This window comes from Grammomys surdaster, unplaced genomic scaffold (assembly GCF_004785775.1).
Source record: "Grammomys surdaster isolate TR1022 unplaced genomic scaffold, NIH_TR_1.0 126182, whole genome shotgun sequence".
NCBI classification, from domain to species: Eukaryota; Metazoa; Chordata; class Mammalia; order Rodentia; family Muridae; genus Grammomys; species Grammomys surdaster.
In genome coordinates this window covers 1735282-1751516 of record NW_021620988.1, presented here as the reverse complement: position 1 = coordinate 1751516, position 16235 = coordinate 1735282, and the positions used below count along the sequence as shown (strand labels likewise).

Sequence of the window (16235 nt, the reverse complement as noted above, 5' to 3'; positions counted from 1 at the left end):
ATGTAAAAATTATATATATATATATATATATATATATACACACACACACACACACACACTTTTCTGGATTTCTTGAGCAAGTGATTGATTTTGATCTCAAGAGTCTGTAGGGAAACTGCTGCCAGGTAACTGTCTTAGGCCTTTACATATGTGTCATGGAGCATGTGTGCCATGGTCCATATGTGCCCATCTTTCCTCTAAAACTAAACAAAGAACTTTCTTTAAAAAATAGCTTAACTATTTTTATTGGAGTGACATTAACACAGTCAGAGTATACACATAGATGCATATAAACCCTTACTTTTAAATTCAAGTTTCTGTACAAGTAATTCAGGAGTATGCCTCTTGGTACAGTTTATTTGTGATTATCTATTTTCATTAAAAGGCTATTCTGGGCCTTGGCTTTAGCTTTATTGTGTTTGTCCAAGAGTCCAGGCAATTCCTTTGACGATGATCATGCACTGAGGGTGGACACACATGGAGGGTAGTCACACTGAGAGTGGTTGCACACTGAAGGTGGTCACGCACCTAGGGGTAGTCACTTTGATAGTGGTCACACACTGAGTGATCAGATGCTTCAATTTTATAGATTTCAAACTGATATTAAGAGAGACATGAGCAGACTTTCTTGTTGACAGAACTGACAGTTCTCATTTAAGTAAAATTGACTCCAATGCAATGCTTTTCTTATTCCATCATATACAATTTAATTAATTACTAATTGAATAAGGACTACAAATCCAGGATCACACATTTCCAATAGTAGATTTTTTTTGTCTCAGAATAATTGTAGAGTTAGAAGAAAAATATGATTTTATAATTTTGTTTCAATGTCAATGACAGCACAAGTCCAGTGGTCTATATCTGGTGTCTATAAAGAGGATTCTGTCACCTTCAAACCCTCCCCTAGTTAGTAGTCTTCCACATCACCAGCACAGATGGCAAGCAGTGCTTTCTTATAGTGTCCTGAAGCAAAATTCTGAAAAGAAAAAAAAAATAAAAGCATGTAAAATCAAATCTCTCCCTGTTTTAAAAGTCAACTGTAAATTTTCTAGTTGCAGTATAAAAGATTCATGGACCATTAGCCTTCACTAAAATTACTTAATTTTTTTGTCTAAAGATCTTCTAAGTACTATTTGAAGTGAAACTTATTAAAAATAGTGCTATGTTATAGTTGATACAATATGTTTTATATAAAGCTGATGGAACTTTGATGTGTATTTGTGACCACAATAACATGTTACAGTGAATCTTCTTTCCAGCTTTAGGAATTGATACCTTAATATTACAATGATCATAAATCAGTGTCGAATCTGGTCATTGCCAATGTATCTCAAAAGATTTGAAAATATTTATACTGTTTAATTCTGTAATTCTATATCAAGAAATACATTGAAAATATTATCAATTAAGGATGAGCACGAGATTTATGCTAAAAAACATGTCCTATAATGTTACATATGACAATAAAAGGTTGAAAAGCAGTACTCAATCATGTGAGACAGTTATTTCACAGTGTACTTTGTAAAGAGGTTGTCCTGGTTTAATAAAATCCTTTCTTTTGACAGCAAAACGTTATTGTTTATGTACTTGTGAAAAAGATCAACAGTGGCTACCTTAATCCACTGGGACTGTCACAATCTAGGTGGCTTAAAATATCAGAAGTTTATGTCTAAGTTAGGGTGAATGGGAAATCTAGGTGACTAAACATTTTGTGAATACTTCCTTATTGACTCCAGCCTTACATGGCAGAAGGGAACATCCTGGATCTTTTTTTTTTTTTAAATAGGAGAATAGCCCTACTTGTGGATTCTGTCTTCATGACTTAACCCTCAACTGCCCAGCTCCTAACAGCATCTCTGTAGGGTTAGAGTTTCAGTGTAGAAATCTGGGACACAAGCTTCCCAACCATAGCAGGACCTAGGAGTATCTCACTACTGGGTGTCTGCAGTAGAGAGTTAGGGCAATTTTGTTTCTTTTTATCTTTTTCCATCATGTCTAAATATTCCAGAATAGGTAGCTGAATTATACAAGGAATACACCAGGAATACACCAGGAATAATTACAAATAGTATAAACAAGCTAGCTTATTCACTTAGAAACTGAGTTCTGAATCAGTGCTATGTGTTGATCACCACTAACAGTTTTCAGTTTTCAAGGTAGACATAATGAACATTTTATCAAATGTTTAAAAATCCATAAGAGTGGTTTTAACTGTTGCATCAATTTCTTAGAGCCATTTTGGCTCCTACAAAGGCTTAGAAAGCACTCTGGAATTTGTGGCTTCAGTCTCTCAGATGCTGAAGTTATGTTTTGAATTATACAAGGAGCTAAACTGGTTTTTCTTGTGACTGGGAGTTTCAGTTGAAAACAATATGAGTGTCCAAGGTATAAATTAAAATAGATTCACATGTATTGTGTGTGTTCTGCTGCTCTATTCTCTCCATCCTAAATACCTTCTTGGTTTTCTTTGGTGAAGAAACTAAACGTATTGATTTTATAATGCAACCACAAATTACATAGATGGTCCATATATTTCTTTTTTTGTTAAGTTATATAACACATTCAAAAATTTTTTTTAGGAAAACCAGAATAAGTAATTGGGTTGTTTGTTTTTGAATTATTTCCTTGCCCTCTGATTGGTGAAGTGATTGGTCATGTCGAGTTTTACATATTCAGTAATAAATTTCCTCAAATTGTCAGTTGGTGGTATTTGACTGGCTGCCTTGTTTTCTAGGATGCTATGGAGAGTGTTGCTGGCAGTATTTAGTACAGTCCTGTGGCAAAATATTGTTTTTTTGTTTTTGTTTGTTTGCTTTCTTGATTGTGTTTTGAGAAGTTTCAAGTAATGGATCCTATTCTCCAGTTGCTTTGGAGCTGAGGGGACCTTGAAATGTCGGTCCTCCTACCGCAGCCTCAGTACATCTAATGTAAGGGTTGCAGGCGAAATTACAGGTAAACTAACACACCCAGCCAGTCCTGTGATTTTCACATTAGAATGGAATCCTGGGAGCACAGTCATAGTGAGGGAATATTTTCTACAATTACATAAACATTTGATTTAACAGCAAAGATCAAAATTTCCGTGGTGCAATGACTTTCCAGGTTGCCCTTTGTTAAAGCACTGAACGCTGTTTGAGTTCCTGAAGTCAACCGTACTCATGTAGCCTCTTAGATGCCCACAGCCAGTTGTTTCAATTAAAGCTTATCTATGGTCCAGAAAGAATAAGATGTGAGGTAAAGTCAATTATGAAGAGAAAACTTACTTTGATATCATGAAAGAGGGATTTCCCAAATCTCTCTTTGTAACGTTTCCTTATGGTCATTAAATCTATTTCACTTCTGGCAATTAGAATCCTGATGACAGTTTTGTTATGGAAGCCAAAGTCCTAAAAACAGTAGAAATAGGAGTAGAGAAAACAGTACTTTGAAGGCCTGCCCAACGTGGAAGGAGTTCCTTTTCAGTAGTGATTTGCTTGTGAGTCCACAGGTCTTCAACATTGCTGTCACTGCCATATGGGATGCCTGGGGCCTCCCCTCAGGGAAGTTTCAAATGTCTTTCAAGTGGAATAATGGTGACATCTTGTGGCCACTCATCATAATCTAATGTTTTTATATCAGAATATTTTGAGTATAAATCTACTAGCATTTCATATTTGGGATCTTCACTGGGCATATGACTATTATTATTAATTTTATTAATTATTATTAATTACAACAACAACAACAACAACAACAACAGCAACAACAACAAAATATATGACCAAGTTCCCTGAATCAAGGCATAGCTGGAATCAGAACTGTGAGTATTTGCCCAGGTTATACACAGGGAAGGGATTAGGCTGTTGTCATAGTCATGGTGCATTTGAATTATCAGTTTAAATAAACAATAAATACTAAGATTCTAAACAGCATGAGGGTGATAGAGCCTGAAGTCTCATATCTCTTACATACCTATGTTGTAGAAAGCAGAGATTATCTGCATTTAATGAATTTTACTTTTGATGTTTAGCTTGTTTCTTATTACTTGAACACATTTTCTTTGAAATAAAAATAATAGATATTAATTTTAAATTAAAAAACATGTGTTGTACTTACATGGATTGCCCTGTATAATTTGTAAGCAAAATAGCTTGGTTTGTCCTGGATACAACGGACTAGAGAGAAAGAGAGCAAGGAACAAATTTGAATGACAAGATGTAATTCTCCGGAAGTCGGGAAACAAATAGAGCACTTACATATTCTTCCAGAATAATGGTAGCACTAGCCACCCTCTACTGAAAAGTATAACTGTCAATATTATATTTTATAATGACAAATGATCTTCACTGAGCATATGACCATTATTAATAATTTTTAAAAAATGTGGTGCTAAATATAAAATCAGACACATACAATCCATTCACCTTCCTGAATGCTACCCATTCAGACAGCCTTTCAAACTGGTCTATACCAGCAGCTCTTTGATCCCTTAAAGATTTGTGAATAAAATGCAGGTCGTTTAAGGAAAAACTGTAACAAATGTAAAGTGTCTGCTTCAGTTTTAGATATTATTTGATTATTACTGATAGGGCTTTGAACAGATTGACACCTATCCAATAGTTGCCCCTGTTAAATATCAGTTGAGATTGTAAACCATCAATAAGGCCTTATTTGCAAAGTTAATAGATTAATTACATAAATGAATAATAAGTGAGGGACTATAATAGCTCAAAATAAAGTCATACTAATATTTCTGTATAGTTCTAGTAATTACTTTCGATCATGAGACCATCTCTTCATCCTTATCTCATTTTTATTTCTGAGACAAGTAAATTTGAGAAGTGATTTCTGGAAGGTGACGTCCCAGAGAGCAGAGGCTAGTTTAGTTATTCTTGGCTTTGTTAGTTCACTATTCCACCTGTATCACCCAAATTAGAAATGAATAGGTGTTCATTTAGTATTGATTGATGGAATGAACCCGATAGATATTTCCTGGTATTGCTGTTGTCCACTAACTGTTACCTTTTGTCATTTTCTGACAAGTTTGGGCTGCCTTGAGATTTCAATGACATGAGTTCTACTCTAACTTTTGTTAATTAGCTGACATGTGATATATAACTATTATATTTATTTGAAATTTGAAGGAATCTATCCATCTGTCTATCTATCTATCTATCTATCTATCTATCTATCTATCTATCTGTCTGTCTGTCTGTCTGTCTGTCTGTCTGTCTGTCTGTCTGTCTATCTATCTATCTATCTATCTATCTATAGACAAAAGCCATCATATCACATATCTTTAGTAGTTTCATAGAATCCACCAAATCTTTTTCATAGGATACTTGCTTAAAATCTCATACTAGATTATTTATAAAAGTGCTGTGACTGACATCTCAGTTCCATGTCAAGACATTCTTGGGATTGAAAGCTCACAAAGATTGTTTATTCAGCACATGTCCAAGTGCTCATTTGATGCACCTATTATACGATACTTCACAATGACTCTTTATGTACATTTTCTGCAGTCTTTGTTGTCAAATCACAGAGTACAGGGTAAAGAGTGAACACTGGAATAGTCTGGATGAATAAGAGCCCTGGTCTTTTCTATAGCGGGCATATAATTTCTAACAGCACTGGGAAGGCATGCCTATAGAACTCACTACTAATTAATAATTTATTTTTTTGATGACAAGATTTATTTCTAAAGGGAAATTTATTAAAGATAGTAAAAATTTAAAGAACCATTAAAAGCAAATCTAAAAATTATTACCTGTCTTCTTGAAGACAAGAAACTAGTCATGCTGTTAATATTTATCTGCTCCTGAAACAGGAGTGGAAGTCAATGATGCTAACATAGACTGAAAGCTATGAGAAATGACTTATGAGTTCAGGCATCCAAGATATCTCTTTTCTCATATGGAAAGTAAGTCTGTTCTTGGAGAATCAATGCCAGTTGATTAATGCCAGTTCATTGAATTGAACCACTAGCTGACGACTTTCTTAGAATTTAGGGATTGTTCAAATAATTGCACTGGGAAAAAATGCTTCAATTAAGATCTTACTCATACACATGTAATCCAGTCAGAACCATTCAGTGCTGTGAAAAGCAAGATCTTCTGGTCATCATATGAAATCCAGCTTACCAATTGCAATCAGCAGCTCCTGAAAGTAACCATCATAACAGTCATTGATGGCATCCACCAGGTCTTGGCCAGAAATATTTTGAAATTCCTGGAAAACTTCAAGAAATTGACGGGATTCAAAAGGGATTTTCATAAATACCATAAACTTAAAGTACTAATGCTAGTTAGACTATTATACATGGCAAAGGTAAGTATGTTCTCTGAAGCATTTCTTGGTACTAATACCCATCGTGATGATGTATCTATTCTTAGCAACAAGTATAAATCCTATGAGATGCCAAAACTTGCATGAAGCTTGGAATCCAAAGAACTACTATTGCTGGACTGGGGAACGATGGTTATCTTGAGTTGGACTCAATAACTCCAGTGTTGATTTAGAGGGGAGGAAGGCACAGGGTAAACTATTGTCTATGAGACATCTTCAGAGAATATAAATAGCAACCAGTCTAAGTTTATTTGTGTACCGCAAACTTTCTGTTAGAGCTTAAATATAAAAGTTAAATGCAAAATTCCTCTGAGTAATATTGAATTTAGAACTTTGAAGACCTCATTTGAACAATAGGAGATTGCCATGAGAATAGCTTCATTACTAACATAAAATAATGTTCAGTTAAACTTCCCTCTTTAAAGAGTGTGCTCAGCTGGCGTTATCTTTGGCAATGTTTTAGTTCTCAGCTATTTCAACTTAGATGTGAAGTGTTGCTATCATTAGTATTAATCTTTAACTGACACAAAGTAAAAGAGGCATAGTTGAATTAGATAGAGTAGGCTATTGCTAAAAAAATTGATAGGACTTTATGTTTCATTTAATTGTACTTAATTTGTTTTCCTAATAAGGGAAAAAGAAAGGTTGCAGAATGTGAAGAAAGTCAAGGGTAGGTTAATGTGAGCACATCTTGAAGACCAATAGGTACTACTGAGATCTCCTAAATCACATTGCCTGTCACAAAGACCTTGACTCATAAGCTGGCCACAGTAAGCTCACTACAGACTGTTCAGACACAATATAATGTGCCTGTTAAGAAAGAGCTCATATATCTAAATAGGTAACCTTTAAATGTCAGTATTTGAAAGCTATGGACTTAGTTACTGAGAAGAATTTAAAGAGTGACAGAGCTTTATTCCACTGCATTATCAGTACATGAAACATACTGTATAGACATAATTTGGAGCAGTGACTGGCTTTTCTATATTTCTGGGTGACATTTCCTCTTTGATTCTCACTGCTTGTATGTCATTTGATTGGTTAAAGAGGTAGAAAAGAGCCTGTTTCTAGTTACCCAGCCAAAGATGTGGGTAGCTCTTGTTGCACAGGATCATCTGCATCATGGTTTTATGTTCCCCAGTCTTCTGCTGACATGCTTCCCACAGCACCTGGAACATCACACAGTCAGGAAGGAGCAATGGAACAAGCCTCACTTTACCCAAAGTTTTAACAGTCAGGTGGGAAGTCACACCCCAGTTACCATTGCATCCTGAGCAGCCATTGCAGGATTGGCATATCCTTCCTCCCTGTTTCCCTGTGAAATAAGCAGATTTCCTTTTAGATGGTTTCAATACACAATACAGGGTTCTTGGGATAAAATTCCCCCAGTCATCAAACACTAGTGACTCTTTATCAATCCGTCTTATTATTTGGATATTTCCACACATGAGTAATTATTATGTAGTTTTGTAAGGAGTTTAATTTTGAGCTTTTCCTCCCAACAGAGGTACTTCGTAAAAACTGTTGAGATGTTTTCCACTTTTCACCTCTGTGCTCTGATCAAGCTGATTATCTGTCTCTTGTCAGAGGTGGTAATAATGGAGTTTAACACTCTTAGTGAAATGATGCAGACATAGTCATGTATGGCTTGGAAAACATGGCTTATGTAACAATAAAATTGTGATGAAATCTAGACTTTGAAAATGAGAATGTTTTGTAAAATTGTTTAACCTCCATTTCTTATACTACAAAAAGCAGAGAGTCCATTTGACCTTTGACACAGAAGAAAGGAGGACCAATCATTAATGCAAAACTTAAAAGTCTCCATGGTCAAACAAGAGAGAAAAGAGGTGGCAGAGACTTGTTATTAGAATGTATTTCAGGTTTTGAGGCAAAGTATGGAGGAGGAGGTTACTAATTATGAGAGAACATTAAGGATCAGTGCCTTTTCCCTGTCATGAAATGCCAGTGGAGTCAGTGAAATTGGAAGATGGACAAAGGTGTATGAGTGTGTGTGTGTATATGTGTGTGTTCTGTCTATGTATGCATATGGTGGGGATAATATTGGTTTCAGTTGCCCTGAGTTTGTCTCAGTTCCTACATAACATGAATAGGACCTCAATTTTCTTACCTGCTTCTTATTAGAGGAACTTACACTTTGGCTGAGGAACCGGGGTTGAAGCTTGAATGAGGGTGTTGTTTATGATCATTATGAGGACTTTACAAGGACAAAGGTTATAGTGAGATAGCATTGAGTAGAACTGCATGGGAGACAAGACTAGATGTTGGGAGGATTCTTCAGATCCCAAGAAGGTAAAGGTGAGGCTCATTAACTTATCCTATCTCTGACCAAACAGAGTCAGAGAAAGCATCATTAATTAACTTGCTATACATATGCAGCTAATTCTAAGAAGCATCCACATGTATCATGGACATTACAACCTTACATCATCTATCTAGTGCTTCTAATACCTGTCCTTCTATAGACAAGATCATCCAGGATGCAGATCTTTGCTATTGAAGGACATCATCACTCTCCTTTTCTAAGACATCCTTTAACACACACACACACACACACACACACACACCACAAACATTTTTTACCCAATAGCATCTTGGAGAGAAGAGGTGATGGTCAGAGTCAGGAAATTCTCCATAAAAGTATCAAAAAGATTTGAATCTGTACCCATAAATTTTGACTATTCAATATATTGTGTGGATTAAATTTACCATATTACATTAAGCAAGTTCTATGTTTCTTTTGCTAATACGAACCTAATCCCATCTAGGAAAGTTCAATTATTCAAAGAGAAATAAATTCATATCTTTCATGATTAAGTTTGTAGCCCTGACAATTTAGGAATAGAAGTCAGCATCTGAAGAATGAAAATTACTTTACTGGCTAGTGGGATTATGAGTTATTTTATCTTTAAGTCATGAGCATGTTGGCGTACAAGATCCCTAGAGGTCTTTTGTCTCTTACTCTTATTTTGGAGATAACAATGAAGGGACTTAGTGTTATTAAATCAATTGCCCTAGGTCTGAGAGTTAAAGAAGGACAATTATTAGATATCAGTGGTTTTACTTGCTCTGGGATCTAGTTACCATACCTGAACTCATTCTTTACAAAAAATATCCTTGGGCTCCCTTTCCAATTATCTGTAATGATTTTAATTTACCAGAAAAATAAGTGAAAATAATAGAAGCATTATACCTCCGGTGAACGCATACTATTTATTTGATAAGCTTATCATGGTAACTGTTATTTTTATCTTATTTGATTTTTTTCAGACTTTGTGTAAGTTCATCATTTTTCCTCACAATATTTCATTACTTGGTGTTATGTAGGTTTTTTTTCTTTGCTTTTGTTTCATTGAAAACTCCCCAGTCTTGGGAACTGGTTCTTCTTAATAATATTCAATCCCTTAACCTGCTGAATCTTCTCTCTGTGGTGCCATGCATTCTTGTCTGCCTTTACTCTTCCTAGTCTTCTACTCTCTGCTGTTGATAAAGGCTTAGATTCTGTCTGTCTTGTGATGATACTCAAGTTCTCTAGCTGGAACCCATTACAGAACTTTGTATTATGTATGTCTAGTCCAATGGCTAGCTCGTCATCTCTCCATGACCCTTTTTTATGTGTACAATTTCATACACTCAACAGCCAGCTTCTGGTCTACCCCTTCCAGGGTTTCACCTCTTGGTGGATGGACACTCCATGCTTACTGCTCAGAGTAAAACCTGAGTCATATTTCACTCTTTTTATTTTGTTTCATATTTCATATAAAATTCCCCAGTAGTTAACACAACCACTGTCCCCCAAACTCATCCAGGAGTGCTCTTGAATCTTACCATGCCGCCACGTGGCTCACAGTTAACACTATATCCTAGGTTTCTGCTGAGACTGGCTTCATGTAGGCTTCTGGTTCTGTGCTTGTCTCCATAGTTTTATTCATTATACTTATTAATTGTTATTTATATATTTCATATATTATTTATATCATATTAAGATATTATGTTGTATAATATATACTTATATATTGCATTTTATGAAATATAACATTTATTGTAAGTATCATAAAATATTACATCATAGTAGTCATCTACTTAAAAACACGCATAATGCTTACCTAACCCACATGCCACTCAGAATAAACTCCATGTTTATATAGGCTACATGGTTTGACTGATCCCTTGTCGTTTCTTTAACCTTATCTGGTTCATGCCTTGCTTTGGACTTTTTCACCAGTTCTGAATAATGACTGTTCATGCTATTGCATCCATCTGTGGTTTGATTCATTCTTTCATCCGTATGTTTGTTTAAATCTTATATATATTTCATGTAAATTAATCTTCATTTATTAGAAGTAAAGTTGGATCATAGTTTAACTTTATCCATTACTATTAAATTGTTTCTAATGAAAATATATTTTGGGGGAGGGAAAATGAATCAGAATTAATTTCATATGTTTACTGAGATCTACTCTGACAAACCTACATCACAATGCAACTTACCCACTCTGCCAAGCCCTATAATTCCTGTCTCCTACATCCTGATTGGTTACATTTTCATCACTTTTCAAAGTTTTCTTATAATGCCCTTATTCATTCGTATCTTATAGTATAATTTACTTTTTTAGATGTGAGTTTCATAAGACCTGGAAGTCTCCTTTGTTTTCGGATGATTCCCAATTGTCAGAAATCATGTTGGACACAGCATGAAGAACTCATCATGGGAAAGGCAAAGAATCCTTTTTGGATGTCAGACTTTTATGTTTGTTTTTTTTTCGATCTTTGAAGTATGATCTTTATGCAGCAAAGGAAACTCCAGCACGTACAAACACTGAGGACTACTTAGAGATTTTTCTGCCTTTCTATTTATCTGAGCTTTTGCTTAGAAAGGTGATAATCTCGTATGTTTAACGTGCAATAGTGTTCATCTATATGTGAGTGAAGGATTTCAGTAAGGGGAAAGATCAAAATAACAGAAATTAAAGGCAAAGAAAACTACTTGAAAGTACTTGAGCAGATAAACTGTCTCCAGATGATTACAGAAAGCAGGATGCTGACAGTGATGCTCTGAATGTCTCATTGTACAGATTTCAGAAAGGGTCCTCAGGAGAATCCCGGCAGCCAAGGTGAGTAGGGAGGCTGGAGTATTTAATCTGCTAGCTTCCCTTCTTTCTCTTTGAGAAAGCACTTGTTCACAATATAATTTGCACATGTTGATTAATTAATCTCCAAGAGACTAATTCTTCTTTAGTTGACAGATAATTAGACCCTCCACAAATCTAGTGCAATAAAAACATGCAGGAAGTGTTGTGGGCCTGCTTAATTACTGGCATCAGTTTTCAAGAGGAGTGCGTTCCCCTCAGTTGTTTCTTTGCAGAAAACTCTGTGCAGACGAAGTACAAGGTTTCCCTCCCAGACAGTATAGCAGTGATTTCCTTCCTTTGTAGCTCACGAACACCTCAAATCTCCTATGTTCTATCCCTGTCTTCACTATGATGTCAAAAGGGGTGTGTCTGAATTCTAATGACATTTGCAGAATGAAATCTATAAATTATCTTTTCTTTGAAGTGATGGTGCACATGGGACCAGATGATACGATTGCTACAACTGAAGGATAATAGAATATTTGTATTCTATTGTTCTTCAGAAGAACAGAGAGAATTAGCTCTTATTCATTAATTTGGGGAGCAGCAGTCTGAATCTCAAATAGGTCAAGTGATAAATCCAAGGATATACAACTGTAGAGGAAGAGGAAAAGATAATTATCTGTCTGTCTGTCTGTCTGTCTGTCTGTCTGTCTGTCTGTCTCTCTTTCAGTGTATCTGTCTGTGTGTTTGACTATGCATGTATATATGTATGAATGTTTCCTATCTATCTATCTATCTATCTATCTATCTATCTATCTATCTATCATCTATCTTTCTATCATCTATCTATCATCTATCTAGCTATCTATCTTCTATCACCTATCCATCTCTTTTGGTGTATGTCTATGTGCAAGTGTATGAGCGTGCATGTGTGAAAGAGAGAGAAAGAGAAATAAGACAGAGAGATTATGATACCTATTTGAGTGTGATAAAGACCAGGATAGATAAGATCAGTCTAAACTGTAGTATTCCCCTGCTGTCTGGTCAGAGGCTATCAGCACACAGTGGTCCAGAGACCTGATCAACTCTCAATTTTCCAAGCCACTGTTTTGGAAATAATAAATTATAAATCAGGGAACCCAAGAAAGTAGTTACCGAATATGGAAATCAGGAGTCTATAAAAATCATATAGTGCAATAAGCATTCTGAATCAACATAGAACTTCTGTGCTTCAGAAGCACTATAAATAAATGAGACTATATTAAATCTGTGTTAGTGGAATTTGTTTTCTCAATTTTCTATTAGGCGTTCACTAATCCCCATGAATTATGCATTATTTTATTTTTTGTGTGTTTAGCACTTTGCAGATAATGTACTGTGAAACTATGTAAGCATGTAATATTAAATAAATATTGTTTGTACAGAATGCTAAGGAAAAGAAACAAGAAAAATAAAAAGAGGCAAGAATTAAGTAAACTTCTCTTGCTACCTGCAAAATCGAAGTTCCAATTCACCCTCATTTTATTCTGTTGAGAGTTTTACTATATTTCATGCTGCTTTAAGGTTACACACACACACAAATACACACACACACAGAGGGGGGGAGGGAGAGAGAGAGAGAGAGAGAGAGAGAGAGAGAGAGAGAGAGAGAGAGAGGGAGAGAGGGAGAGAGTTGAGATTTCAGTTATCAGACGTAAGAATTAATACATTATCTTGTCAATTTATAACCATATTAGGTGAAATCCAGTGAGAAAAATCATGTCTGACACCTTACAAATATACAAAAAAGATTAGATAGATGGATGATAGACAGATAAAGAGATTATATATATATATATATATATATATATATATATATATATATATGATGGATGATAAATAGATGATACATAATAGATAGATGGATGGATAGACAAATAGAGTAGACAGATAGACAGACAAACACACCAACAGGCAGACAATATTTTTTTCCTCTTTGTATTGAAGAATATCTGAATGGAAATTGTTTTAATTTACATTATGTAGCACCATTACTTACAAAAGAACAGTCCTAAATTTAGAGAATGTTTTAATTAAAATTAACCTCATGATGGCCAGCAAGATGACTCACGGGCCTGTGTACATTCCTGATGTCCTGAGTTTGATCCCTAAAGTCTCCATGATGGAAGGAGACAACTGACTTCTTCCTATAAGTAGTTCTCCCAGGTTGCATGTGTGTGCTGTGGCATGCAGGCATGAGCTAACCACACAGTGTAGTAAAAGTTTACCTTATGAAGTGTAAAGTTCAGAGATGAGCTATCGACATAATACTGAGTAAATATCTTAAAACATTATATAATTATTTTCTGATATAAAAAACTTCCATTTCAAATCAAAGTAGTATCACCACTGTGTCATTGTATTCAGAGGTCTTAATTTGGGCAATGATAAACTGCGGTCCATTTTTCATTCTATATGTTACTAGAAGTTAGAATCATCACCCCAGGTCTCAATGAATTGAGGCCAGCCATAGGGGCAGTTTTGTGAGCTGTGAATTCACAACAAGCACTACAAACCAAATCCAGCCAAACCAATACTGCGTACAATAAAACAAGTTCTTGACTTCTTATAAAATGTAAATTTTAGTTTAACTAATGTGTCAATAGATTTGCGTTTAATAGGCTTCTTTTATTTTTATTAAAAATAGATTAGCCTCTCATATGATACGCCCACACCTCAGCTTCTACTCCCTGTACTCCGTCCAGTGTGCTCTCTCCCAAATCCACTCCTCCTTCATTTCCTCTTCAGACAAGAGCAGGCCTCCAAGAGACAACAGCCAAACAGGACAAGACAAAATACAACAAGACAAGGGGATAGTCTTTATATTGAGGCTGGACAGTATGCTTTGCTTTTATAAATGGAGAAATTTGAGAGAATCTAATTAGTCATAAACAGTCTTCCCCAGTGTGAAGTCAGTAATATTTGACTTCATTAGCAGTTTACAATAAAAATGTTTCTGTATTTTTGTTTTTTAAATGAAAAAGTTAGGTTAGTACATCAAGTAATGATATCATTCCGGCATATTCGTCTGTATGCCTCATTATAATTTGTTTTTTAATTAACTCTCTTCTTCTGTCGCCCTCCCTCAAACTGTCTCTATTCTTAGCTAAAAAAATTGATAACTTAGAAAAAGAAACATGAGGTAGCAGTAAATGGTCCTTAGGAAAAAGGGGTGAGAAATGGAGATAGAATACATTTGACACAAAAGTGGACAGGAGGGCTCTCAGGGTTGCTCATTGGATACAAGCACTTGCTATACAACCCTGATGCTCCAAATTTAATCCCTGGGGTCCAATTAAAGACGAAAGGAGAGAAATAACTTCACACAGTTGCACTCTGACCTGCATACACATGCCCTGGTGCATTAGCCCCACACCACACATGCAGTAGAAGAAGAAGCAGCAATAGTAGTGATAAAGGAAAACTAAATACTTTTCTCTTTCGGTTTTGATGTTCACTGTAGATGACCACTAAGCTTACTTTAACCTCTTTAAAACCAATGAGATAACATGTTCAGCCACTCCTGATTTTAAATAGGGCAAGTTTGACTTAGATTTAACCAATGAAATTTGAGAGAACAAATTTCAGCCTTTATAAAAAAGCCCTAAATCTCCCATGCATGACCTTCCCTGTGTTGTTGATTCTGGACATCGAAATGACATAAGGAATGTGGAGATAAGGAGATGGAAGGAAAAGGAGCCCCTGGGAGACAAGCTCTCTCATCATTATCAGCTGTCTTGATCTTCATGGAACCTTGAGAAATGGAACTTGTCCTGTGCCTTTAAGCTCCCGATAGCTTACAAGGAGGAAGATCCTTCCTTGTAGGTGCCAAGCTATGTCACATAAGAGTTGCAAAGTGCTTACGATGAAGAACATTACAAGTCAGCCTTACAGTAACAACGGGCTCATTTCATTGTCTGAGAGCCTTGGAGGTGAGAAACAAAGAGACATAAAGAGTCTGCAAGTTTCAAAAACAAGTCCTTCATAGCATGCATTTCAGAAAGGCCAGGGCCTGTGCAATTGTGCATGAATCTAACTGAGTGGGCTGGTAGTCCTTCTTCCAAGTATTTGGACTGTTTATTTTTAAAGATGTCAGAAATCCATGTTCAAAAAGAAGTGGACTATGCAGTTTTTGAGTAAACTATTGACCCTTTTAAGTCTGTCAAAATTGAGCTCTCAAGGAAGGTAGACTCCATGGTAACCCTTCACAGGAAAGACAAGGGGAGACGGCCACACTGATGTGCTGGCTACAATAATTCAGTTTAAAAGGCAGCCAGAGAAATGGACAGGTTAAAACCAATTTAGGGAGTCAGTTGGAGTAGCTCCATGGGTAAAGAAAGGCATTTGTTGCTAAACATGATGGCATGATTTTGAATCCTGGCACCCACATGGCAGAAGGAGAGAACCAGCATCCACAAATTTTACCCTGACGTCTACTCTGGTACAGTAGGACACATGTGCTACCCCTTTAAATAAATTTTAAAAGAAAAACCCAGGAATGCAAATCCAGTAATTGGCCAAAGAACTTCTTGGAGAAAAAAAAAAAGAGTACACGAAGTGTCATATTGTATTTTCATATGCTGATTCTACAGAAAGAATGTGGGTGTGGGTAGCCAAATGGTGTGTTCTTCTCTATTTCTTCAGCTCTCAGAAAACACACACACAAGTAACATTATACAGTCTGAGCTGGATGTATATTTAGGAACACACACACACACACACAGAGAGAGAGAGAGAGAGAGAGAGAGAGAGAGAGAGAGAGAGAGGGTT

General features: G+C 35.8%; 1 protein-coding gene across 2 annotated transcripts in view; it reads right to left on the bottom strand.

Annotated features, from left to right (window-relative positions):
- Nucleotides 1–291: 291 nt before the first annotated feature.
- Anxa10 (annexin A10) overlaps nucleotides 292–16235 on the bottom strand; it is a 70048-nt gene continuing 54104 nt past the window's right edge. For both annotated transcript variants that reach the window (XM_028757771.1, XM_028757772.1), the window contains 6 exons: nucleotides 7592–7645; nucleotides 7406–7499; nucleotides 6126–6221; nucleotides 4099–4157; nucleotides 3267–3389; nucleotides 292–979 (listed from right to left, as the gene is read on the bottom strand). In XM_028757771.1, coding sequence (XP_028613604.1) covers nucleotides 911–979; nucleotides 3267–3389; nucleotides 4099–4157; nucleotides 6126–6221; nucleotides 7406–7499; nucleotides 7592–7645 — 495 coding nt within the window. In that variant the 3' untranslated portion in view covers nucleotides 292–910. The remainder of the gene's footprint in view (nucleotides 980–3266; nucleotides 3390–4098; nucleotides 4158–6125; nucleotides 6222–7405; nucleotides 7500–7591; nucleotides 7646–16235) is intronic.